Source organism: Triturus cristatus, chromosome 9 (assembly GCF_964204655.1).
Source record: "Triturus cristatus chromosome 9, aTriCri1.1, whole genome shotgun sequence".
Classification (NCBI taxonomy): Eukaryota; Metazoa; Chordata; class Amphibia; order Caudata; family Salamandridae; genus Triturus; species Triturus cristatus.
In genome coordinates, this window is record NC_140592.1 from 1,218,550,929 (window position 1) to 1,218,576,080 (window position 25,152).

The 25,152-nt window shown below is 55.9% G+C and overlaps 1 protein-coding gene across 5 annotated transcripts in view; it reads right to left on the reverse strand.

Annotated features, from left to right (window-relative positions):
• The window catches only part of SIPA1L1 (signal induced proliferation associated 1 like 1), an 820,039-nt gene that overhangs the window by 484,801 nt on the left and 310,086 nt on the right, over positions 1-25,152 (reverse strand). For all 5 annotated transcript variants that reach the window (XM_085627288.1, XM_085627286.1, XM_085627287.1 and 2 more), the window contains exon 4: positions 2,263-4,066. In XM_085627288.1, the coding sequence (XP_085483414.1) occupies positions 2,263-3,763 (1,501 nt within the window). In that variant the 5' untranslated portion in view covers positions 3,764-4,066. The remainder of the gene's footprint in view (positions 1-2,262; positions 4,067-25,152) is intronic.

Sequence of the window (25,152 nt, forward strand, 5' to 3'; positions counted from 1 at the left end):
TTATCTAAGAATCTGGCTTATCCATGATGGTGAGACTGTTGGCGCCACTCTGGCAGATAGTTGCTCTCTGGCGAGGTCACATTAAAAACCATGGCTAATATTTGAAAAGATTTTTAGATGCACCTAGGTTGTGACATCTTTGGCAACCCAAACAAATTGCAGTAAACAGTTGTGTGATGCTTAGAGTACCTACTGGGAACGGGTGCCCTTTTTAACAGTAGGCTATAGTTTTAGACAGCGTGGTAGCTGTTACCTTATTTTGAAACCAAATCATTTGATATGCGAGATAACCATTTAAATGTAGTTACTCTTCCACTATGTCAAAGTCTTTACCGGAAATAAAAAATGAAATGGGAGTCTACAGATCAAGGACAGTCCAGATAGCTTCCTAACAAGTGACAGTTGTTTGGAAACTACTTCTCTTTTTAGCTCTGGTTTGATAATGCAGTTGTCTGTATGACCTATTGTTACCCATTCTTTACAACATGCATAGAGTGGGCTTTCATATCTTTCTGTAGAGTATTTCATTTGTACCTCATGCTATTGGTTGATTGGTAGATCATTTCACCACCTAGTGCTTGCACTGCGCTGTACGAGGGTATTTTATATCTCGAAAGTACACTGAATGGTTATGTAATAAATCCATATTTGCATTGTGTTTTGCTGTAGTCTTTTTACTTTTGACCTGTATATTCTTTAGCTAGGAAACTGTAATTACAGATCCGAGGCAAAGGAAATTAAGGCATGCAAATGAAGCAGTTTCAGCACTTCCCAGGCCTGGGCAGAAAAAATGATTTGTGTTTCCAATTTTACCTTTGGTCTTGGTTTGTGCATTCTAAATTTAAAACCAATGTTATACACTCAACCTAGTGAATGAACTATTTTTATTAGGGGCTATTTCTGGGCACACCACAACTTTCCCTTTAGACGTTTAATCAAAATACTGTTATTAATGTAATTAAGGGGTTTGTAATGTGATTTTCTGTTTACTTTCCGTGTGAATGTTTTTTCTGGAAATTCGCTGTAAATTTAAAAAAGGACATGTCCGCAAAAGGATGTGCAAATCGGAGGAATCTGTTGCACACGGTCTTAAAGAGAATTACGACTGCATTGACTCATGCTTCATCTGAGATGATACCAATACTGAGCTCATGTTTATGGGTGTAAAATATCACACTGACTTTAGTACAAAATTAATCTGCGCTAGAGAATGGCAACTAGGATGACGACTGGGGCAACCTCTTGGAAAAGACCCTGTCCCACGCTTGAAGTACTTTGTCTGATATGATTGATAACCCACATTATAACACTGCACACATCGGTGGCACACCTTTTGTTCATTTATAAATATCAAATGTCAATTCTTATAGAAACCAAATAAACGGGCCTGGGCAGAAGATGTGAAACCTCCATCGATGGTAAAACGAGGACTTATCACCTGGCTGTTATATCTTCACTTTTTAGTGTATCCCTTTCCATAGCACCAACGAACAATTTGTAGGAATGGTATTTACAATGAACTTTCGTCTGGTGGTATACCTGCTTTCTCCAAATAATGCTTTCTGCCTTGCAAATAGGAAAATTACAGATAAAGTGTCAATGACAAACTAGGCATAGCAAATGTTCCAATCGCAACATCATTGCTGCCAGATTCGAGGATATCAATTAAAAGCTCTGAAATCAAACTTGGAAGCATACAGGTGGCATGCTCTGCAGAACATCAAACAAAAACACAATAAGGAAAACCGCACTATACCAAGACTACACATTTCACCATCCCAAACCTTCAGATCGCCGTTAGGGGCCGATCACTGCCCAATTCTATCTAAGCGGCAGATATACATGCAGTACACATTTCGTCAGATCCGGCAACTATACATTTTAAGTAACGTCCTATATTCCGATCCTTGATCCTAAAGAAAAGATCTGCCCACTATGGCCCCCAGTTTCTGGTTGTGCAAATTCTTTTCTTAGTGCAAAACATTCTGAGACACTGGAAAAGAAAAGTCACTCAAATTATCTTGCAAAAAACTATCTTTAAAGTGTCATATCCTTCAAATTATCTTCAAGATGTTTGGTAGGTAGCCTAACAAGTTTTTAATTCATTTATTGCATTTGTTTGTTTGCTGGTTCACTGCATCAAAACCAAGGGATCAACAACCAATTCAGTACAAATCCTTATCCAGCGCACACATGGTTTACAAAATCCGAATAAGAATGTCAAATTCAGAAAATGGCGGGCAGCCGGAATTCAACACTTACCTTTCTGATAAAAGTATTTCCGATAGTAATACGCTCCTAGGTCCACATGTTCCACAATGTATCTTTTTGCTCGGTCTATGTGTAGAACCAAGTTTTCCTTGGGCACTTCAAGCACTGCCAATCCTGCATTTGCACAATGTAAACTAAGAGCAGACTCAAAAGAGGCACTATCGCATCCACTGAATGATCCAGAATTGGATTTGGACAAACTGAGCTTCTTGTCCCCTTCTCCACCAACTTCATTCCTGAAATAGGGACAGCTCATCACAAGTTCATTGCTTTTGTCATCCCCTTGGTCCATGTTAAGGTTTTCTTTTGAATTCAAGTCCTCAGTGCTGCCCATCGGAGAATTGAAACTTGCTGAATGAGATAAAGGTCCAGAAACTAAGGCTGCTACAGCGGCAGCCGACGCTCCTGTTGTGGTGTTTCTCCTTTTCACCACATTATTCCTGTTGATTATAGCTTCGTTCAAATCAAACAAAGCACTTTGTACATCATAATGAGCAAAGCACTTTGGGCAAGTCCACGGTCTGAGACTGTCCTCCGATCTGTTGTCCTCCAGGTCAGACGACTTTCCAGCGTCCCCTTCAGTCTTGACACTCCGCAGCTTACGAAATATGGAAGAGTCTCCTGTCTCAGATTTTGAACGTCTTTTTAGTGGCTTATCCCTGTCCTTGAAGGGCCTATGATTGTCTCTGCCACTAATCGCTCCATCTATGACATCCAAAGACAAGCCGGAACCCCTGCTCCCACTGCCAAGCAGAAGTTCACTGAGTCTTGCAGGAGCCGGGCATCTTTGATCAGATTTGTCATGTTTATATCCCTTTAGCAAATCAAAGAAACTTTCTCCTGATGTCCCCTGCTTGTCAATGGAGGAAGTACTGCCATATTCCCTATGCAGAGACTGGCCCAGTTTATAACTCGGAGAAAGACACTCCTCAAAATGGTCCAAGTCAAGCTCACTTATAGTAATATCGCTGTTACTGCGCTGCCTTATCCTTCGCATGCCTTTTCTTGGGGAGCTGGGGTAACCATCCGGAGTAAGAAATCTGGAATCCAAGCTTTCTGCCTGCCTCGTTTTGCTTTTGAGAGTATTCTGGATGCTTTTCAGCATGGCCGAGTCATTGGAGTTTAAGCTTGTAGAACTCACCTGACTCACTGGACTGCTTTTAACAGACATCGTATCAACACAACTTACTGTTTCAAGATCCTGACTGTTCCTGCTCATTTCTTTCAGATTATCCTTTCGAGGTGGCCAGTCAGCAATCCTGGCCCTAACGCCCATCTTAGGAACCCCGGGGGTGGCAGAAATATGATGGGAACTTTCACTACGTGGCGGCCCAACGGGAGACATTGCTGAAGACCCTAAAGTGCCATTCTGTGACCTGAAACGCCTCATATAAAAATCATCGGAGCGGGCTTTGGAAGATACATCTGCACCAACAGCCTGTGCCACACTAGCAACTGCTCTATCAGTCTGGGACCGCTTTAGGCTGGTCATGATGTGAAAACGTGCTTCGTGCTAGTGTGCTCCAGCAGAAAACGGAGTCATTTTGGCTTCCCGAATGCCCAATCCCCTTTTGGAGAAAAGCCTCCAGCAAACAAAATGGTAGCATGGGAACTCAGAAGTGTTCATCTAGCATAGAATAAAATGTTGCACTCATGTCCGTGCACGCTAGGTTTGTAAATTGGTACTGCCCAGAAGTCTCTTTAACTTCTTCATGGTTGCTGAAGCGCCACGTTCCAAAGTGCGAGGAAAGGCCTGGCATCACCTGTACACATGTTGTTCGATGTAATGCTGGAACTGGGGGGAGAAGAAAAAAAAACATTGATCACAAAGATATAATGCCCAAAAAGACTTTATACAAAATCAAAAGGTACAAAGGCAAATATACAGAGGGTTTAATGGGTAGTGCTAACAACCAATGCGGAATGTAGTCCTGTATGAGCATTTATTTTACATAGCGCAGACTTGTTCCCAAGAGATGCCAGAACTCAATGCAAATTCAAATTTAGAAATAAGGCACGGAAAGAATTATTAGATGATAATTAGATAAAACAATAGAATATTATGGATAAAACAAATGCAGGGCATTAAATGGGTAAGAGGAATAAATATGTTATCAGTTCCTGAAGAGACGAGAGAATAGAGGCGACAATATATGTAACCAAGAAGTTGGTTAAGTAAAAACAGTTTGAGGCAAAGAAACAGAGCGGGGAGAAGAACTGTGTTAAAAATTTAGGTCCTGGTGAAGAAACAAAAAAAAAAAGATGAGAAGGAGGGAACAAGGAAAGTAATAAGGCTCAAGTGAAATTACATGCAGGTGAGGAGTGACTTTTAAAAGAGTAAATATTTTGTGCCAATCTTTAGACTGCTGCGGATTTTGGGACTTTCGCTAGTTTTAGCATCCGTTTGTGTATACTGGTTATCCCTCATAGTTTAATAACAATAGCACATACATAATCTATCAAATGACACCGTTTACAGTAGGCCCTGAGGCATTTAGAGCAAGGACATCACTTGTAGCACGTTAAAAGGGATCGATTCGTACACACCCGACTGTGTGAAACGGGGTATTTAAATTATATTTGCAGACATGCATGACTTCAAAGGGTGTCGAGGAATCTTTCTCCTGGAATTTGGGGATTAGCAGTCATATGCCAAACGACAATCGCACGCGAGGGTACATTTAAAAGGGTACACCAGTGCCAAAGTATTAAGATAACACTTTTAAATCCCGCTGCAGCTGCCACCATTGCAGGCTTCCTAAAATATCTTCCAATCAGAGCGCTCGTGTCGAGGCTGCCACTGGACCAGAGCAGATGGAAGCTGCCGGCGGCGCGCGAGCAGAGGCTGGACGAGCTGCAGTCCACCGACCCCCTGAAGTGAAGGCGCGGCGCTCAAGACGCCAGCACAGCAGTCTTCCCTGTCAACAGATTGCTCGAGACGTGGCCTTTCACTCTTGCCAAGGGGCAGGCTGCTGAGCCAGCAGCGCGCTGAGAGAGCCGTACTGTCCACAAATCAATGCTCCTGGCACCGCCAGGCGGCCGCTGCCGTGCGCGGTGATCCAGGGCCTTGGAGCCCCGGGTCCAGCCGCCCGGCCCCTGGAGATGCGGCTTCAGAGGCAGGGGTGTACGATCACGGAGGCCTGCGAGAGACCCGTGCTGAGCTCTGCGACTGCCGCAGGCCCACAAGCAGCACAACCGAAACCTGCAGGAAGTAATACCTCTAAGGCATGGGTACTCACTAACTTTCTCTCGGGGCAAATTTTACAGTGTGGTTTGTGGCTGAGGACCGCACCAATGGGGGCGGGGTCAGTGGGGAAGGGGGCGGGGCTAGAGCAACAAAAACAACTGACTATGAGGTGAAACACAGGCCCCTGCAGCGGACGCCTTTGTCCACTGAGCCACCGGACCCCGCATACACACACCTCTCTCTCTGACTCTCTCTCTCTCTGACTCTCTCTCTCTCTCTCTCTGTCTCTCTGTCTCTCTCTCTCTCTGTCTCTCTCTCTCTCTCTCTCTCTCTCTCTCTAGGTCTCCCTCCCTCCCTCCCTCCGTCTGCCTCCCTCCCTCCGTCTGCCTCCCTCCGTCTCCCCCCGACGCCCTCCCTTTGCCTCCCTTCTCTGTCTCCCTCCCTCTGTCTCCCTCCCTCTGTCTCCCTCCCTCTGTCTCCCTCCCTCTGTCTCCCTCCCTCTGTCTCCCTCCCTCTGTCTCCCTCCCTCTCTGTCCCTGTCCGCCTGTCTGTCCCTGTCCCTGTCTCTGTCCCTGTCCCTGTCCCTGTCCCTGTCCGCCTGTCTGTCTGTCTGTCTCTGTCCCTGTCCCTGTCCGCCTGTCTGTCTCTGTCCCTGTCCCTGTCCGCCTGTCTGTCTCTGTCCCTGTCCCTGTCCGCCTGTCTGTCTCTGTCCCTGTCCCTGTCCCTGTCCCTGTCCGCCTGTCTGTCTGTCTGTCTGTCTCTGTCCCTGTCCGCCTGTCTGTCTCTGTCCCTGTCCGCCTGTCTGTCTCTGTCCCTGTCCGCCTGTCTGTCTCTGTCCCTGTCCGCCTGTCTGTCTCTGTCCCTGTCCGCCTGTCTGTCTCTGTCCCTGTCCGCCTGTCTGTCTCTGTCCCTGTCCGCCTGTCTGTCTGTCTCTGTCCCTGTCCCTGTCCGCCTGTCTGTCTCTGTCCCTGTCCCTGTCCGCCTGTCTGTCTCTGTCCGCCTGTCTGTCTCTGTCCCTGTCCCTGTCCGCCTGTCTGTCTCTGTCCCTGTCCGCCTGTCTGTCTGTCTCTGTCCCTGTCCGCCTGTCTGTCTGTCTCTGTCCCTGTCCGCCTGTCTGTCTCTGTCCCTGTCCCTGTCCGCCTGTCTGTCTGTCTCTGTCTGCCTGTCTGTCTCTGTCCCTGTCCGCCTGTCTGTCTGTCTCTGTCCCTGTCCGCCTGTCTGTCTCTGTCCCTGTCCGCCTGTCTGTCTCTGTCCCTGTCCCTGTCCGCCTGTCTGTCTCTGTCCCTGTCCCTGTCCGCCTGTCTGTCTGTCTGTCTGTCTCTGTCTGCCTGTCTGTCTCTGTCCCTGTCCGTCCGTCTGTCTCTGTCTGTCTGTCTGTCTCTGTCTGCCTGTCTGTCTCTGTCCCTGTCCGTCCGTCTGTCTCTGTCTGTCTGTCTGTCTCTGTCTGCCTGTCTGTCTCTGTCTGCCTGTCTGTCTCTGTCTGCCTGTCTGTCTCTGTCCCTGTCCGTCCGTCTGTCTGTCTGTCTCTGTCTGCCTGTCTGTCTCTGTCTGCCTGTCTGTCTCTGTCTGCCTGTCTGTCTCTGTCCCTGTCCGTCCGTCTGTCTGTCTGTGCCTGCCTGCGCCTTCCTGCCTGCGCCTGCCTGCCTGCGCCTGCCTGCCTCTGCCTGCCTGCCTCTGCCTGCCCGCCCGTCTCTGCCCGCCTCTGCCCGTCTGTCTCTGCCCGCCTCTGCCCGTCTGTCTCTGCCCGCCTCTGCCCGTCTGTCTCTGCCCGCCTCTGCCCGTCTGTCTCTGCCCGCCTCTGCCCATCTGTCTCTGCCCGCCTCTGCCCGTCTGTCTCTGCCCCGCCTGTCTCTGCCCGCCTCTGCCTGCCTCTGCCCGTCTCTGCCTGCCTCTGCCCGTCTCTGCCTGCCTCTGCCTGCCTGCCTGTCTCTGCCTGCCTGCCTCTGCCCGTCTCTGCCTGCCTCTGCCTGCCTGCCTCTGCCTGCCTGCCTGCCTCTGCCCGTCTGTCTCTGCCCGCCTCTGCCCGTCTGTCTCTGCCCGCCTCTGCCCGTCTGTCTCTGCCCGCCTCTGCCCGTCTGTCTCTGCCCGCCTCTGCCCGTCTGTCTCTGCCCGCCTGCCTCTGCCCGCCTCTGCCTGCCTCTGCCCGTCTCTGCCCGTCTCTGCCTGCCTCTGCCTGCCTGCCTGCCTCTGCCCGTCTCTGCCTGCCTCTGCCTGCCTGCCTGTCTCTGCCTGCCTCTGCCTGCCTGCCTGTCTCTGCCTGCCTGCCTCTGCCCGTCTCTGCCTGCCTCTGCCTGCCTCTGCCTGCCTGCCTGCCTCTGCCTGCCTGTCTCTGCCTGCCTGCCTCTGCCTGCCTGCCTCTCTCTGCCTGCCTCTCTCTGCCTGCCTCTCTCTGCCTGCCTCTCTCTGCCTGCCTCTCTCTGCCTGCCTCTCTCTGCCTGCCTCTCTCTGCCTGCCTCTCTCTGCCTGCCTCTCTCTGCCTGCCTCTCTCTGCCTGCCTCTCTCTGCCTGCCTCTCTCTGCCTGCCTCTCTCTGCCTGCCTCTCTCTGCCTGCCTCTCTCTGCCTGCCTCTCTCTGCCTGCCTCTCTCTGCCTGCCTCTCTCTGCCTGCCTCTCTGCCTGCCTCTGTCTGTCTGTGCCTGCCTCTGTCTGTCTGTCTGTCTGTCTCTGCCGGCCTCTCTGCCTGCCTCTGTCTGTCTGTGCCTGCCTCTCTGCCTGTCTGTCTGTCTCTGCCCGCCTCTGCCTGCCTCTGCCTGCCTGCCTCTGCCCGCCTCTGCCCGCCTCTGCCCGCCTCTGCCCGCCTCTGCCTGCCTCTGCCCGCCTGTCTGTCTGTCTCTGCCTGCCTGCCGGTCTCTGCCCGCCTCTGCCCGCCTCTGCCCGCCTGTCTGCCCGCCTGTCTGTCTCTGCCTGTCTGTCTGTCTCTGCCTGCCTGTCTGTCTCTGCCTGCCTGTCTGTCTCTGCCTGCCTGTCTGTCTCTGCCTGTCTGTCTCTGCCTGCCTGTCTGTCTCTGCCTGCCTGCCTGTCTCTGCCTGCCTGCCTGTCTGTCTCTGCCTGCCTGCCTGTCTGTCTCTGCCTGCCTGCCTGTCTGTCTCTGCCTGCCTGCCTGTCTGTCTCTGCCTGCCTGCCTGTCTGTCTCTGCCTGCCTGTCTGTCTCTGCCTGCCTGTCTGTCTCTGCCTGTCTGTCTGTCTCTGCCTGCCTGCCTGTCTGTCTCTGCCTGCCTGCCTGTCTGTCTCTGCCTGCCTGCCTGTCTGTCTCTGCCTGCCTGTCTGTCTCTGCCTGCCTGTCTGTCTCTGCCTGCCTGTCTGTCTGTCTCTGCCTGCCTGTCTGTCTGTCTCTGCCTGCCTGTCTGTCTCTGCCTGCCTGTCTGTCTCTGCCTGCCTGTCTGTCTCTGCCTGCCTGTCTCTGCCTGCCTGTCTCTGCCTGCCTGTCTCTGCCTGCCTGTCTCTGCCTGCCTGTCTCTGCCTGCCTGTCTCTGCCTGCCTGTCTCTGCCTGCCTGTCTCTGCCTGCCTGCCTGTCTCTGCCTGCCTGCCTGTCTCTGCCTGCCTGCCTGTCTCTGCCTGCCTGTCTGTCTCTGCCTGCCTGTCTGTCTCTGCCTGCCTGTCTGTCTCTGCCTGCCTGTCTGTCTCTGCCTGCCTGCCTGCCTGTCTGTCTCTGCCTGCCTGCCTGTCTGTCTCTGCCTGCCTGCCTGTCTGTCTCTGCCTGCCTGCCTGTCTGTCTCTGCCTGCCTGCCTGTCTGTCTCTGCCTGCCTGCCTGTCTGTCTCTGCCTGCCTGCCTGTCTGTCTCTGCCTGCCTGCCTGCCTGTCTGTCTCTGCCTGCCTGCCTGCCTGTCTGTCTGTCTCTGCCTGCCTGCCTGTCTCTGCCTGCCTGCCTGTCTGTCTCTGCCTGCCTGTCTCTGCCTGCCTGCCTGCCTGTCTGTCTCTGCCTGCCTGCCTGTCTGTCTCTGCCTGCCTGCCTGTCTGTCTCTGCCTGCCTGCCTGTCTCTGCCTGCCTGTCTGTCTGTCTCTGCCTGCCTGTCTGCCTGTCTCTGCCTGCCTGTCTGTCTCTGCCTGCCTGTCTGTCTGTCTCTGCCTGCCTGTCTGTCTCTGCCTGCCTGTCTGTCTCTGCCTGCCTGTCTGTCTCTGCCTGCCTGTCTGTCTCTGCCTGCCTGTCTGTCTCTGCCTGCCTGCCTGTCTGTCTCTGCCTGCCTGTCTGTCTGTCTGTCTCTGCCTGCCTGCCTGTCTGTCTGTCTCTGCCTGCCTGTCTGTCTGTCTCTGCCTGCCTGTCTGTCTGTGTCTCTCTGTCTCTGCCTGCCTGTCTGTCTGTCTCTGCCTGCCTGTCTGTCTGTCTCTGCCTGCCTGTCTGTCTCTGCCTGCCTGTCTGTCTCTGCCTGCCTGTCTGTCTCTGCCTGCCTGTCTGTCTCTGCCTGCCTGTCTGTCTCTGCCTGCCTGTCTCTGCCTGCCTGCCTGTCTCTGCCTGCCTGCCTGTCTCTGCCTGCCTGTCTCTGCCTGCCTGCCTGTCTCTGCCTGCCTGCCTGTCTCTGCCTGCCTGCCTGTCTCTGCCTGCCTGCCTGTCTCTGCCTGCCTGCCTGTCTCTGCCTGCCTGTCTCTGCCTGCCTGCCTGTCTCTGCCTGCCTGCCTGCCTGTCTCTGCCTGCCTGTCTCTGCCTGCCTGCCTGCCTGTCTCTGCCTGCCTGTCTCTGCCTGCCTGTCTCTGCCTGCCTGTCTCTGCCTGCCTGTCTCTGCCTGCCTGCCTCTGCCCGCCTCTGTCTGTCTCTGCCTGCCTGCCTGTCTCTGCCTCTGCTCGCCTCTGCCTGCCTCTGCCTGTCTGTCTCTGCCTGCCTCTGCCTGTCTGTCTCTGCCTGCCTCTGCCTGTCTGTCTCTGCCTGCCTCTGCCTCTGCCCGCCTCTGCCCGCCTCTGCCTGCCTGTGCCCGTGCCTGTCTCTGCCTGTCTCTGCCCACCTCTGCCTGTGCCCGCCTCTGCTCGCCTCTGCTAGTCTCTGCTCGCCTCTGCTAGTCTCTGCCCGCCTCTGTCCGTCTGTCTCTGCCCGCCTCTGTCCGTCTGTCTCTGCCCGCCTCTGTCCGTCTGTCTCTGCCCGCCTCTGCCTCTGCCTGCCTGTGCCTGTGCCTGTCTCTGCCCGCCTCTGCCTGCCTGTGCCTGTGCCTGTCTCTGCCCGCCTCTGCCTGCCTCTGCCTGCGCCTGTGCCTGTCTCTGCCCGCCTCTGCCTGCCTCTGCCCGCCTCTGCCCGCCTCTGCCCGCCTCTGCCCGCCTCTGCCCGCCTCTGCCTGCCTCTGCCTGCCTCTGCCCGCCTCTGCCCGCCTCTGCCCGCCTCTGTCTGTCTGTCTGTCTCTGCCCGCCTCTGCCTGTCTGTCTCTGCCCGCCTGCCTGCCTGTCTGTCTCTGCCTGCCTGCCTGTCTCTGCCTGCCTGCCTGCCTGTCTCTGCCTGCCTGCCTGTCTGTCTCTGCCTGCCTGTCTGTCTCTGCCTGCCTGCCTGTCTGTCTCTGCCTGCCTGCCTGTCTGTCTCTGCCTGCCTGCCTGTCTGTCTCTGCCTGCCTGCCTGTCTGTCTCTGCCTGCCTGCCTGTCTGTCTCTGCCTGCCTGCCTGTCTGTCTCTGCCTGCCTGTCTGTCTGTCTCTGCCTGCCTGTCTGCCTGTCTGTCTCTGCCTGCCTGTCTGTCTCTGCCTGCCTGTCTGTCTCTGCCTGCCTGTCTGTCTCTGCCTGCCTGTCTCTGCCTGTCTGTCTCTGCCTGCCTGTCTGTCTCTGCCTGCCTGTCTGTCTCTGCCTGCCTGCCTGTCTGTCTGTCTCTGCCTGCCTGCCTGTCTGTCTGTCTCTGCCTGCCTGTCTGTCTGTCTCTGCCTGCCTGCCTGTCTGTCTCTGCCTGCCTGCCTGTCTGTCTCTGCCTGCCTGTCTGTCTGTCTCTCTCTGCCTGCCTGTCTGTCTCTGCCTGCCTGTCTGTCTCTGCCTGCCTGTCTGTCTCTGCCTGCCTGTCTGTCTCTGCCTGCCTGTCTGTCTCTGCCTGCCTGTCTCTGCCTGCCTGTCTGTCTCTGCCTGCCTGTCTGTCTCTGCCTGCCTGTCTGTCTCTGCCTGCCTGCCTGTCTCTGCCTGCCTGCCTGTCTCTGCCTGCCTGCCTGTCTCTGCCTGCCTGCCTGTCTCTGCCTGCCTGCCTGTCTCTGCCTGCCTGCCTGTCTCTGCCTGCCTGCCTGTCTCTGCCTGCCTGCCTGTCTCTGCCTGCCTGCCTGTCTCTGCCTGCCTGCCTGTCTCTGCCTGCCTGCCTGTCTCTGCCTGCCTGCCTGCCTGTCTCTGCCTGCCTGTCTCTGCCTGCCTGTCTCTGCCTGCCTGTCTCTGCCTGCCTGTCTCTGCCTGCCTGTCTCTGCCTGCCTGTCTCTGCCTGCCTGCCTCTGCCCGCCTCTGTCTGTCTCTGCCTGCCTGCCTGTCTCTGCCTCTGCCCGCCTCTGCCTGCCTCTGCCTGTCTGTCTCTGCCTGCCTCTGCCTGTCTGTCTCTGCCTGCCTCTGCCTGTCTGTCTCTGCCTGCCTCTGCCTCTGCCCGCCTCTGCCCGCCTCTGCCCGCCTCTGCCTGCCTCTGCCTGCCTGTGCCTGTCTCTGCCTGTCTCTGCCCACCTCTGCCTGTGCCCGCCTCTGCTCGCCTCTGCTAGTCTCTGCTCGCCTCTGCTAGTCTCTGCCCGCCTCTGTCCGTCTGTCTCTGCCCGCCTCTGTCCGTCTGTCTCTGCCCGCCTCTGCCTCTGCCTGCCTGTGCCTGTCTCTGCCCGCCTCTGCCTGCCTCTGCCTGCGCCTGTGCCTGTCTCTGCCTGTCTCTGCCCACCTCTGCCTGCCTCTGCCCGCCTCTGTCTGTCTGTCTCTGCCCGCCTCTGTCTGTCTGTCTGTCTCTGCCCGCCTCTGCCTGTCTGTCTCTGCCCGCCTCTGCCTGTCTGTCTCTGCCCGCCTCTGCCTGCGTCTGTCTCTGCCCGCCTCTGCCTGCGTCTGTCTCTGCCCGCCTGCCTCTGTCTGCCTCTCTGCCTGCCTCTCTCTGCCTGCCTCTCTCTGCCTGCCTCTCTCTGCCTGCCTCTCTCTGCCTGCCTCTCTCTGCCTGCCTCTCTCTGCCTGCCTCTCTCTGCCTGCCTCTCTCTGCCTGCCTCTCTCTGCCTGCCTCTGTCTGCCTGCCTCTGTCTGCCTGCCTCTGTCTGCCTGCCTCTGTCTGTCTGTGCCTGCCTCTGTCTGTCTGTGCCTGCCTCTGTCTGTCTCTGTCTGTCTCTGTCTGTCTCTGTCTGTCTCTGTCTGTCTCTGCCGGCCTCTCTGCCTGCCTCTGTCTGTCTCTGTCTGTCTCTGCCGGCCTCTCTGCCTGCCTCGGTCTGTCTCTGCCTGCCTCTCTGCCTGTCTGTCTGTCTCTGCCTGCCTCTCTGCCTGTCTGTCTGTCTGTCTCTGCCCGCCTCTGCCTGCCTCTGCCCGCCTGTCTGTCTCTGCCTGCCTGCCGGTCTCTGCCCGCCTCTGCCTGCCTCTGCCTGCCTCTGCCCGCCTCTGCCCGCCTCTGCCCGCCTGTCTGTCTGTCTCTGCCTGTCTGTCTGTCTCTGCCTGCCTGCCGGTCTCTGCCCGCCTCTGCCCGCCTGCCCGCCTCTGCCCGCCTGCCCGCCTCTGCCCGCCTGCCTCTGCCTGCCTCTGCCCGCCTGCCTGCCTGCCTCTGCCCGCCTGTCTGTCTCTGCCCGCCTGTCTGTCTCTGCCCGCCTGTCTGTCTCTGCCCGCCTGTCTGTCTCTGCCCGCCTGCCGGTCTCTGCCTGCCTGCCGGTCTCTGCCCGCCTCTTCCCGCCTGCCCGCCTCTGCCCGCCTGCCCGCCTCTGCCCGCCTGCCCGCCTCTGCCCGCCTGCCTGCCTCTGCCCGCCTGCCCGCCTCTGCCCGCCTGCCTGCCTCTGCCCGCCTGTCTGTCTGTCTCTGCCTGCCTGCCCGCCTCTGCCCGCCTGCCCGCCTCTGCCCGCCTGCCCGCCTCTGCCCGCCTGCCCGCCTGCCCGCCTCTGCCCGCCTGCCCGCCTCTGCCCGCCTGCCCGCCTCTGCCCGCCTGCCCGCCTGCCCGCCTCTGTCTGTCTCTGCCTGCCTGTCTGTCTGTCTCTGCCTGCCTGTCTGTCTGTCTGTCTCTGCCTGCCTGTCTGTCTGTCTCTGCCTGCCTGCCTGTCTGTCTGTCTCTGCCTGCCTGTCTGTCTCTGCCTGCCTGTCTGTCTGTCTCTGCCTGCCTGCCTGTCTGTCTGTCTCTGCCTGCCTGCCTGCCTGTCTGTCTGTCTCTGCCTGCCTGCCTGTCTGTCTGTCTCTGCCTGCCTGCCTGTCTGTCTCTGCCTGCCTGTCTGTCTCTGCCTGCCTGTCTGTCTCTGCCTGCCTGTCTGTCTCTGCCTGCCTGTCTGTCTCTGCCTGCCTGTCTGTCTCTGCCTGCCTGTCTGTCTCTGCCTGCCTGTCTGTCTCTGCCTGCCTGTCTGTCTCTGCCTGCCTGTCTGTCTCTGCCTGCCTGCCTGTCTCTGCCTGCCTGCCTGTCTCTGCCTGCCTGCCTGTCTCTGCCTGCCTGCCTGTCTCTGCCTGCCTGTCTGTCTCTGCCTGCCTGTCTGTCTCTGCCTGCCTGTCTGTCTCTGCCTGCCTGCCTGTCTCTGCCTGCCTGCCTGTCTGTCTCTGCCTGCCTGCCTGTCTCTGCCTGCCTGCCTGTCTCTGCCTGCCTGCCTGTCTCTGCCCGCCTCGGCCTGCCTCTGCCCGCCTGTCTGTCTGTCTCTGCCTGCCTGCCGGTCTCTGCCCGCCTCGGCCTGCCTCTGCCCGCCTGTCTGTCTGTCTCTGCCTGCCTGCCGGTCTCTGCCCGCCTCTGCCCGCCTGCCCGCCTCTGCCCGCCTGCCTGCCTGCCTGCCTCTGCCCGCCTGCCTCTGCCCGCCTGCCTGCCTCTGCCCGCCTGTCTCTGCCTGCCTGCCTCTGCCCGCCTCTGTCTGCCTCTGCCTGCCTGTCTCTGCCTCTGCTCGCCTCTGCCTGCCTCTGCCTGTCTGTCTCTGCCTGCCTCTGCCTGTCTGTCTCTGCCTGCCTCTGCCTCTGCCCGCCTCTGCCTGCCTCTGCCTGCCTCTGCCTGCCTGTGCCCGTGCCTGTCTCTGCCTGTCTCTGCCCACCTCTGCCTGTGCCCGCCTCTGCTCGCCTCTGCCTGTCTCTGCCCGCCTCTGCCTGTGCCCGCCTCTGCTAGTCTCTGCTCGCCTCTGCTAGTCTCTGCCCGCCTCTGTCCGTCTGTCTCTGCCCGCCTCTGTCCGTCTGTCTCTGCCCGCCTCTGTCCGTCTCTGCCCGCCTCTGTCCGTCTGTCTCTGCCCGCCTCTGTCCGTCTGTCTCTGCCCGCCTCTGCCTGTCTCTGCCTCTGCCCGCCTGTGCCTGTCTCTGCCCGCCTCTGCCTGCCTCTGCCTGCCTCTGCCTGCCTCTGCCTGTCTCTGCCCGCCTCTGCCTGCCTGTGCCTGTGCCTGTCTCTGTCTGTCTCTGCCCGCCTCTGTCTGTCTGTCTGTCTCTGCCCGCCTCTGTCTGTCTGTCTGTCTCTGCCCGCCTCTGTCTGTCTGTCTGTCTCTGCCCGCCTCTGTCTGTCTGTCTGTCTCTGCCCGCCTCTGCCTGTCTGTCTGTCTCTGCCCGCCTCTGCCTGTCTGTCTCTGCCCGCCTCTGCCTGCGTCTGTCTCTGCCCACCTCTGCCTGCGTCTGTCTCTGCCCGCCTCTGCCTCTCTCTGCCCGCCTCTGCCTCTCTCTGCCTGTCTCTGCCTCTGCCTGTCTCTGCCCGCCTCTGCCCGCCTCTGCCCGCCTCTGCCCGCCTCTGCCCGCCTCTGCCCGCCTCTGCCCGCCTCTGCCCGCCTCTGCCCGCCTCTGCCCGCCTCTGCCCGCCTCTGCCCGCCTCTGCCCGCCTCTGCCCGCCTCTGCTCGCCTCTGCTCGCCTCTGCTCGCCTCTGCCCGCCTCTGCCCGCCTCTGCCCGCCTCTGCCCGCCTCTGTCCGTCTGTCTCTGCCCGCCTCTGTCCGTCTGTCTCTGCCCGCCTCTGTCCGTCTGTCTCTGCCCGCCTCTGTCCGTCTGTCTCTGCCCGCCTCTGTCCGTCTGTCTCTGCCCGCCTCTGTCCGTCTGTCTCTGCCCGCCTCTGTCCGTCTGTCTCTGCCCGCCTCTGTCCGACTGTCTCTGCCCGCCTCTGTCCGACTGTCTCTGCCCGCCTCTGTCCGACTGTCTCTGCCCGCCTCTGTCCGACTGTCTCTGCCCGCCTCTGTCCGTCTGTCTCTGCCCGCCTCTGTCCGTCTGTCTCTGCCCGCCTCTGCCTGCCTCTGCCCGCCTCTGCCCGCCTCTGCCCGCCTCTGCCCGCCTCTGCCCGCCTCTGCCCGCCTCTGCCCGCCTCTGCCAGTCTCTGCCAGTCTCTGCCCGCCTCTGCCCGCCTCTGCCCGCCTCTGCCAGTCTCTGCCAGTCTCTGCCCGCCTCTGCTCGCCTCTGCCCGCCTCTGCCCGTCTGTCTCTGCCCGCCTCTGTCCGTCTGTCTCTGCCCGCCTCTGTCCGTCTGTCTCTGCCCGCCTCTGTCCGTCTGTCTCTGCCCGCCTCTGTCCGTCTGTCTCTGCCCGCCTCTGTCCGTCTGTCTCTGCCCGCCTCTGTCCGTCTGTCTCTGCCCGCCTCTGTCCGTCTGTCTCTGCCCGCCTCTGTCCGTCTGTGCCTGCCCGCCTCTGTCCGTCTGTGCCTGCCTCTGCCTCTGCCCGCCTCTGCCCGCCTCTGCCCACCTCTGCCCGCCTCTGTCTGTCTCTGCCTGCCTGTGCCTGCCTCTGTCTGTCTGTCTGTCTGTGCCTGCCTCTGTCTGTCTGTCTGTGCCTGCCTCTGTCTGTCTGTCTGTCTGTGCCTGCCTCTGTCTGTCTGTCTGTCTGTCTGTCTCTGCCTGCCTCTGTCTGTCTGTCTGTCTGTCTGTCTCTGCCTGCCTCTGTCTGTCTGTCTGTCTGTCTCTGCCTGCCTCTGTCTGTCTGTCTGTCTCTGCCTGCCTCTGTCTGTCTGTCTGTCTGTCTCTGCCCGCCTCTGTCTGTCTGTCTGTCTCTGCCCGCCTCTGTCTGTCTGTCTGTCTCTGCCCGCCTCTGTCTGTCTGTCTGTCTCTGCCCGCCTCTGTCTGTCTGTCTGTCTCTGCCCGCCTCTGCCTGTCTGTCTCTGCCCGCCTCTGCCTGCGTCTGTCTCTGCCCGCCTCTGCCTGCGTCTGCCTCTGCCCGCCTCTGCCTCTGTCTCTGCCTCTGTCTCTGCCTCTGTCTCTGCCTCTGTCTCTGCCTCTGCCCGCCTCTGCCCGCCTCTGCCCGCCTCTGCCCGCCTCTGCCCGCCTCTGCCCGCCTCTGCCCGCCTCTGCCCGCCTCTGCCCGCCTCTGCCCGCCTCTGCCCGCCTCTGCCAGTCTCTGCCAGTCTCTGCCCGCCTCTGCCCGCCTCTGCCAGTCTCTGCCAGTCTCTGCTCGCCTCTGCCAGTCTCTGCTCGCCTCTGCTCGCCTCTGCCAGTCTCTGCTCGCCTCTGCCAGTCTCTGCCCGCCTCTGTCCGTCTGTCTCTGCCCGCCTCTGTCCGTCTGTCTCTGCCCGCCTCTGTCCGTCTGTCTCTGCCCGCCTCTGTCCGTCTGTCTCTGCCCGCCTCTGTCCGTCTGTCTCTGCCCGCCTCTGTCCGTCTGTCTCTGCCCGCCTCTGTCCGCCTGTCTCTGCCCGCCTCTGTCTGCCTCTGCCCGCCTCTGTCTGCCTCTGCCCGCCTCTGCCCGCCTCTGCCCGCCTCTGCCCGCCTCTGCCTGCCTCTGTCTGTCTGTCTGTCTGTCTGTGCCTGCCTCTGTCTGTCTGTCTGTCTGTCTGTGCCTGCCTCTGTCTGTCTGTCTGTCTGTCTGTGCCTGCCTCTGTCTGTCTGTCTGTCTGTCTGTGCCTGCCTCTGTCTGTCTGTGCCTGCCTCTGTCTGTCTGTCTGTCTGTGCCTGCCTCTGTCTGTCTGTCTGTCTGTCTGTGCCTGCCTCTGTCTGTCTGTCTGTCTGTCTCTGCCTGCCTCTGTCTGTCTGTCTGTCTGTCTGTCTGTGCCTGCCTCTGTCTGTCTGTCTGTCTGTCTCTGCCTGCCTCTGTCTGTCTGTCTGTCTGTCTGTCTGTCTGTCTCTGCCTGCCTCTGTCTGTCTGTCTGTCTGTCTCTGCCTGCCTCTGTCTGTCTGTCTGTCTCTGCCTGCCTCTGTCTGTCTGTCTCTGCCTGCCTGTCTCTGTCTGTCTGTCTGTCTGTCTGTCTCTGCCTGTCTCTGTCTGTCTGTCTGTCTGTCTGTCTCTGCCTGCCTGTCTGTCTGTCTCTGTCTGTCTCTGCCTGCCTGCCTGTCTCTGCCTGCCTGCCTGCCTGCCTGCCTGTCTGTCTGTCTCTGCCTGCCTGCCTGTCTCTGCCTCTGCCTGTCTCTGCCTCTGCCTGTCTCTGCCTCTGCCTGTCTCTGCCTCTGCCTGTCTCTGCCTCTGCCTGTCTCTGCCTCTGCCTGTCTCTGCCTCTGCCTGTCTCTGCCTCTGCCTGTCTCTGCCTGCCTCTGCCTGTCTCTGCCTGCCTCTGCCTGCCTCTGCCTGCCTCTGCCTGCCTCTGCCTGCCTGTCTCTGCCTGCCTGTCTCTGCCTCTGCCTGTCTCTGCCTGTCTCTGCCTGTCTCTGCCTGTCTCTGCCTGTCTCTGCCTGTCTCTGCCTCTGCCCGCCTCTGCCCGCCTCTGCTAGTCTCTGCCCGCCTCTGTCAGTCTGTCTCTGCCCGCCTCTGTCCGTCTGTCTCTGCCCGCCTCTGTCCGTCTGCCTCTGCCTCTGCCCGTCTCTGTCTCTGCCTCTGCCCGTCTGTCTCTGCCTCTGCCCGTCTGTCTCTGCCTCTGCCCGTCTGTCTCTGCCTCTGCCCGTCTCTGCCTCTGCCCGTCTCTGCCTCTGCCCGTCTCTGCCTCTGCCCGTCTCTGCCCGTCTCTGCCTCTGCCCGTCTCTGCCCGTCTCTGCCTCTGCCCGTCTCTGCCTCTGCCCGTCTCTGCCCGTCTCTGCCTCTGCCTGTCTCTGCCTGTCTCTGCCTCTGCCTGTCTCTCTGTCTCTGACTATCGCTGTCTGTCTCCATCGCTGTCGCTGTCTGTCTCCATCGCTGTCGCTGTCTGTCTCCATCGCTGTCGCTGTCTGTCTCCATCGCTGTCTGTCTCTATCGCTGTCTGTCTCTATCGCTGTCTGTCTCTATCGCTGTCTGTCTCTATCGCTGTCTGTCTCTATCGCTGTCTGTCTCTATCGCTGTCTGTCTCTATCGCTGTCTGTCTCTGCCTCTGTCTCTGCCTCTGCCTCTATCTGTCTCTGCCCCTGTGAGTCTGTCCCTGTGTCTGCCTCTATCTAGCTGTCGACCCCTGCCTCTGTGTCTGCCTCTATCTCTCTCTGCCTCTATCTGTCTCTACCCTATCTGTCTCTATATGTCTATCTGTCCCTGTCTCTGTCTCTATCTGTCTTGTCCGGTCTCTGTCTCTGTGCCTGAGGCAGTGCACACGTACTGTGTCTACACAAACCCGTCACCAGCCCAGAGACAGCCCCCACCACTCCCCCCTCTCCCTGTGTAATGTAAAAGCCAGCTCATTTTCTCTCTGAATTTGCTTTTTCGCAGGGTTTGTGTCCCACCACTGGGCCTGGGGTCACATCTGTCGCTGGCTTTAATTCTGACTCTCACCCCCGAGCTGTAAGATCAAAGCCCCCCTTTGGCGCCAGTCACCCGTCCGTGTAGGTATGTATCCATCAATTATATATAGCGCCAACCTGGCGGTGAACATTTGTGCGCTGTGCTGCGAGAGCGGAGACCAGGCCTGAGCTCCCTGGCCTTGGCTCAACCCTCTGACTACAGGCTGGCGGGAAACATGACGTCACGGGCCCTCTGTCACCCTCTGCCATCGCACCCGGCTCTCACTCCCTGCTGCCCTCCGTCACCTCACCCGGCTCTCACACCCTGCTGTCCTCTGTCACCCTCTGTCAGCTCACCCTGCGTGTGTGGCAGCCGGGGCTGAGACAGCTTCCCGGGCACACACACAGCCGCACCCGAGTACTTCACAGGTCTTTAAAAGACCATTTACTTGTTAATGAGGCTTTGTTGTATTTCATCTCTTCTTAGCGCCCCTGCAGCTCCAATCTGACTATCGCTGGAATCGCCCGGCCCCCATAGAGCAGAGTCTGTGTTTGCTGACACACTTTAAAAAAAAATAAAAAAAAACATAGGTAAGATGTCTGAAAGATCCGCAGGCCGCCAAGGAAGGCTTGCCAGGCCGCTGGCGGCCTGCAGGCCGTACTATGAGTACCCGTGATCTAAGGAAACACCCGAGAGTGCATGCACGCGCACGGTTCAGGATCAACGTCCAGTTAGAACATTGATACTCAAAGTACGGACCGGGGGCCACATGCGGCTAGTCAACAGCAGCACTGGACTGCTGTTTATCAAACTCAGCCTTAACAATAACAGATGTTATTTAATGGTTAATTGGTGTGAAAGAAAGGAACTATGGAGTTCTGCACCGCTTAACTTTAAAAACACCTTCATTATTAAAAACATCATGCTAATAATCGTGATATGATAAAGTCTCTTTAAAATTAAAAAAGTATATTTAATCAACATGCGGGACCTTTTCATCTTCGTACACATTAGATCAGTTCACCGAGAAGAATTAATTTAAAAGTGATAGTTTTCAAATATTAATTTATAAACATTAATTATTTCACCAACCATGACAACAATGAGGTGTGGCGCCGCGGCAATGGTGACTGACTCCAGAATCTGAGGATCACGGTTCGATCCCCGGCGCCTGCGACAGATTAGCGCAGCACCATGTGACTCTGGGCAATAGCTTGCTTAATCTTCCCGACGGCCCCTAGCGCCTAGAGACCCTTACGGGTGATTGTTCGCGCTTTACAAATGTGGATTATTATTATTATAATAGTGACCTAAAAAGAGGCAAGTCAGTTGCTATGTGCATTCATTGGGTGGCCTGGGTGGGTTCCTGTTATACATTACCAACATTTTAGTTTGTTAAATCATACACAGAAGGTTGTGTGCAGTGCACATCCTTAAGGCATGCATTTCAAGGTCCTCAGATGTGATAAAGAAAAAGGAGAGAAAGTGAAATACAACAACTGCCTAGGATCACACAATTTGCTAAAGTGCAGAAGCCGGGATGAATCCCAGGTTTTCTGGTTACACATTGTGCAATTCAGCCACTAGATGTATATGCTTCCCTTCCCCTCCACCCACCGTACCGCCAATCCGGCCCTAGCCTCCCACTCGACCGCCACCAGCTGGCATCAATGCGGCCCTCGCAGAGTCACGCTGACTACTGTACAACACGCCTCAATGAAAATGTGTAGGGCCTTGGGGACACTGCTCAGACTGGAGATCTGAAAGAAGGGTTGAAGGTGTCATTCTCTCATTAATCTGATGTAAGGGATGTATGGAACTGTTTACATCACACTTCTTCGAGTTGCAAGAAAGTGTGCATAACTGTATGCCGCAAACCCAGCGGAAAGACAGCACAGCACTGTGCAAAGTCAAAGACAAAGTCAACGTGTCTAAAAGAGCAGCAGGTTTATAACACTGACAGGGGACTGCTACTTCATAGGGATGCAGGGTTCTCGAGAGAGGTGTCTTTATCCGTTTCACAAATTATTAAGGCAGTTGCCTCAGTCCTGAGGACACAGATGTTGTTCCAGATCCTTGGTGTGTAGATGTTGAAGCCAAGTGACGTGGCCTTGGCTGAAAGTTGGGGTTCTTGTAACTACGCAATGTTTGGAATGTTGTTCTTGACTAACAGAAGAAATTCTATTTTGGTACCTTCACACTTCAGGTATGAAGTGCGTAGAGAGGGGTTTGTCAGGCTTCGCAACAAATAAAACTTTAAAATCTTGGGCTTTCCTCGTGGTGGCCATGTTTTAGCTCCCACAATCTGTAAGGACTAGACTACAAGCATAATCTGCCCTGCTGCACATTACCTGGGCCTCATTTCAATCTCACAAGACCAGTCATCTTTAGTGAGGAAGGATGTGCTCACTGGCTAATAAATCTGATTAAACGCCTGGTGGAAATGTTTGCATGTGCACCATTTCTGGTCATTCTGCCAATGGTAAATGTGTCATGTTGCTATGCTTTTCCCTGTTTTTGCAGCAACATACCACCAAGTATGAGGGAAATCATGTTAAACTGTTCTCATGTACACTTCACTAATACAGCCATAACACGAATTCTGCAGCTGTGATTAAGGACAGGGTAAGATTGTCATAGCAGATCACTTTGAGGAAGAGATGGATGCCGGTGAGGTCTGAGAGAGATAGGAGTTGGAAAGATTGCCATTATGGTATTGCAGAATGGGGGTGTTGGTGTAATTAGAGAAGCAGATGTGATGTTGCCCCAGGGTTCTTGAATCTTCTGTTTTTCCAATAAAGAAACTTTGATGGCATCAGACTTGCAAAGCATGGGCCAGCTGGGTGGGGTTTGGGGCTGGTGGGGTTGGGGGGGGGGGGGCTAAGGTGTTGATGCAGTGCTCAATACTCTTGAAGTGCATGCCAGCTTCATGGCCGCTTCATTGATAGTGTTGGTATAGTACTTGGCTTTGGTTGTTGTGACGAGGGATTTCAGTAGCACAGGATCACAGAGGGGTCTGCTTTTCTCCCATTTTCTTTCCTGTCTGCGGATGGAGCGTTTGTGGTCTGTGAGGCCTTTGGAGCAACATTTTGCAGAGGGGTCTGCTTGCACTTGCATGTTTTATTTGAAGCATGGATGTGAAATACGATTTTCCAGACAAGTGTTGAAATCGTCAACTTTGTTTGAATGTCAAGAAGTGAAGTTGGAAGGGTGAATGTTTCAATGAGCTTCAGGCTGTTGATCGAGAAGTATTTACAGAATCTGAAGACTTGCTATTCTCCTTTTGGGTTAACCTCACTGTGTTTGCAGGATGCTAAGGAGTGTGATGGGGATAGGGAGATGGTTTGCCCAGTCCAGAAACATGGGAGATTTGCATTGGATGGTTTGTAATGTCTAGAAGACTAGGAAGAGGTGTGGCACAGTGGCCAGGGTGCCTGACTCCGGACCACGGTGTTCACGGTTCAATCCCCAGCGCCGGCAGCAGGTTAGCCCAGCATCATGTGACTCTGGGCAATAGCTCGCTTAATCTTCCTGCCCCCCCCCCAGCGCTGTGACACCTCTCCGGAGGTAGCTGAGCGCTTTAGAAATGCTGGCATTAAGGTTGAGAACGTGATTTCTGGAGCATGTTGATTAGGTGACATGCTGTCTTAATTTGGGTGCATTCATAAAGCTGCGAATGGGGTTTTGTTTTTCCATGCTTCAATTATCTAACAGGTTAAAATTGCTGACAATCATGGTTTGGGTGCGACAGATGGATGAGCTGGTGAGCGCAGATAATTTGTTGATGAAAATCCCATTCTGCTCCAGAAGCCTGTGGATGTTGAAGGTGGCAGACTGAGTTACAGACAGTTGGAAGGGTCAAGTGAGCTGTCCACTGCAGTTGCATGCTGCTTGCATGTGGTTCAAAGCCAGGAGGAATTTTGGGTGGTGGCTAGTCCTCCTCTAGTGCACATAACCTAGAAAAGATCTCTTATATAAGGTATGTTTTAAGAGACATTCCAATACTGGTAAGACTACACAAAAACAACTGTTTTGGAAGTAAATTCAAAAAGACAAGTCTCAGAGGAAAAGACACTCACTAAAACAGATTAAACATTCAATCCTGGCTCTTGCAATGTGGGGTGGAGCACCGCACACTGAGTAGTTACTGCTCGCCTACCACACACTGTGGAGCAGTGTGGAATTGAGAATTTGAAAAAACATTCTGGTGTGCTGCAAGGGCACCCTGACCTTGCTGTCTTTTCCAAAGTTTACCAACAAGAAGGGTTACTGCTAATTTACGTTCTTGGCTTGGCACCCTCTCAATATCAGCTGAAGCCACATCAGAAATGCAGAGCCACGCATGGCATCAAAGAGGGATAGGGTCGGTAGTCATGAGGTGAGCCATGCCAGAAGATATTCAAGACCAGTGTCAGGACACATTTAATTCAAGCAATCCTGCTTGGTGGAACTATGATTGAGTGTGTGTGGCTTGGAAACCCAAACCAGAATCTCTAAAGATATTTAGTGGCCTTTGTCCCTTCATCTCTTTCTTAATTTGTCACACCACCAACAGAATTGTTCACTAGCCACTTATCCATACATCGCAAAATAACAACCATAGTTGTTATTCCAGTTTTGCATGCCGCTCATCCAATCACATGTTTTCTAACAACGAGTCCAGGGTCCCAGATTTTGCTAGAAAAGTTATTTACATTCTGTGATGCTCTTTCAGGTGAAAATTCTATCGAACCGCAGGTTCTTCACCTTCGAATACTCCCCAGGTGCCAGGTGGGATCCAGGAAACTTTTACATAGTGGTGCTCCAGCGCACTAGTAAAACTCGATTCCCAGTCCTGAGGCGGAAGCCGGGAGCTGGTGGTACGATTGATTGTTTTTGAAATTGTGAGTGTTTTTAAGTGCTACATCTACTGTATTTTATAACGTATTAAGCCTACCTGCTCTCTTAGGGTGTAATGCCTCTGGCCACATACCGCTCAGCTGATTGCTAGTTGTAACGGTATCTGTTTGTTTAGCGGACGCCATCACCGGCATGCTCGCTGACAACGCCCCCTCGAGGCCACGCCCCCCGCCCTGTCATAAACGCCGAATCCACTGGCAGCTTCAGAAACTCGATTCCCAGTCCTGAGGCGGAAGCCGGGAGCTGGTGGTACGATTGATTGTTTTTGAAATTGTGAGTGTTTTTAAGTGCTACATCTACTGTATTTTATAACGTATTAAGCCTACCTGCTCTCTTAGGGTGTAATGCCTCTGGCCACATACCGCTCAGCTGATTGCTAGTTGTAACGGTATCTGTTTGTTTAGCGGACGCCATCACCGGCGTGCTCGCTGACCACGCCCCCTCGAGGCCACACACCCCTTTCTCTCCTCTTATGTGCATGAACAGGAAGCGCAGCGGACGAGCGCAGCGGGAGCGCCTAAGGCAAGCCCGTCTGCGCCCGTCCGCGCCTCGACAGCGCCCAGGGCCAGGACCCCTGCCAATTCCATACTGCACGGGATATTCCCCATTATCACATATAACTCAGACGAACTTGGAGCTCTTAATCGCAACCTATTATGCAATGGCGCCCACTGGAATGTTTTAGACTCCTTCTCACGAACATGCCCAAATTGCCGCTTCAAATTTAGCCTACCTAATTCCTCCTTTCCCCAGCCTATTACAGCGGATGACCCTCCTATTCGGGCTGCCCTTATCAATGCTCGCTCCCTATCAAAGCACTCTGAAGAAGTTCACGAATTTATCATCGATAAGAACCTCGACATCCTATTCATCACGGAGACGTGGTTGAACGAGAGCTGTGCCCCAGTGGTGGAGCTGGCTGTCCCTAGAGGGTTTAAGATCACAAGACAGGACCAAAACAAAGGCAGGGGAGGAGGCGTAGCCGCGATCTACAAAGAGAAATGGACTCTGAGGATGGAATGCACAGGAAGGATTGAGGATGGAGAAGCTATGGAATTCTCCCTAGCACTATCCCCCAAATTTACCCTGGGGGGACTATTGATCTATCGCCCACCCGGTCCTCTAGGTAATTTTATTAAATCCCTGGAGGAGATCACTATCCAACGTGCACTCAGATTCCCTCACTTCCTTATGTTGGGAGATTTTAATTTACACATGGACACAAGCTCTGCCCCCGGAGT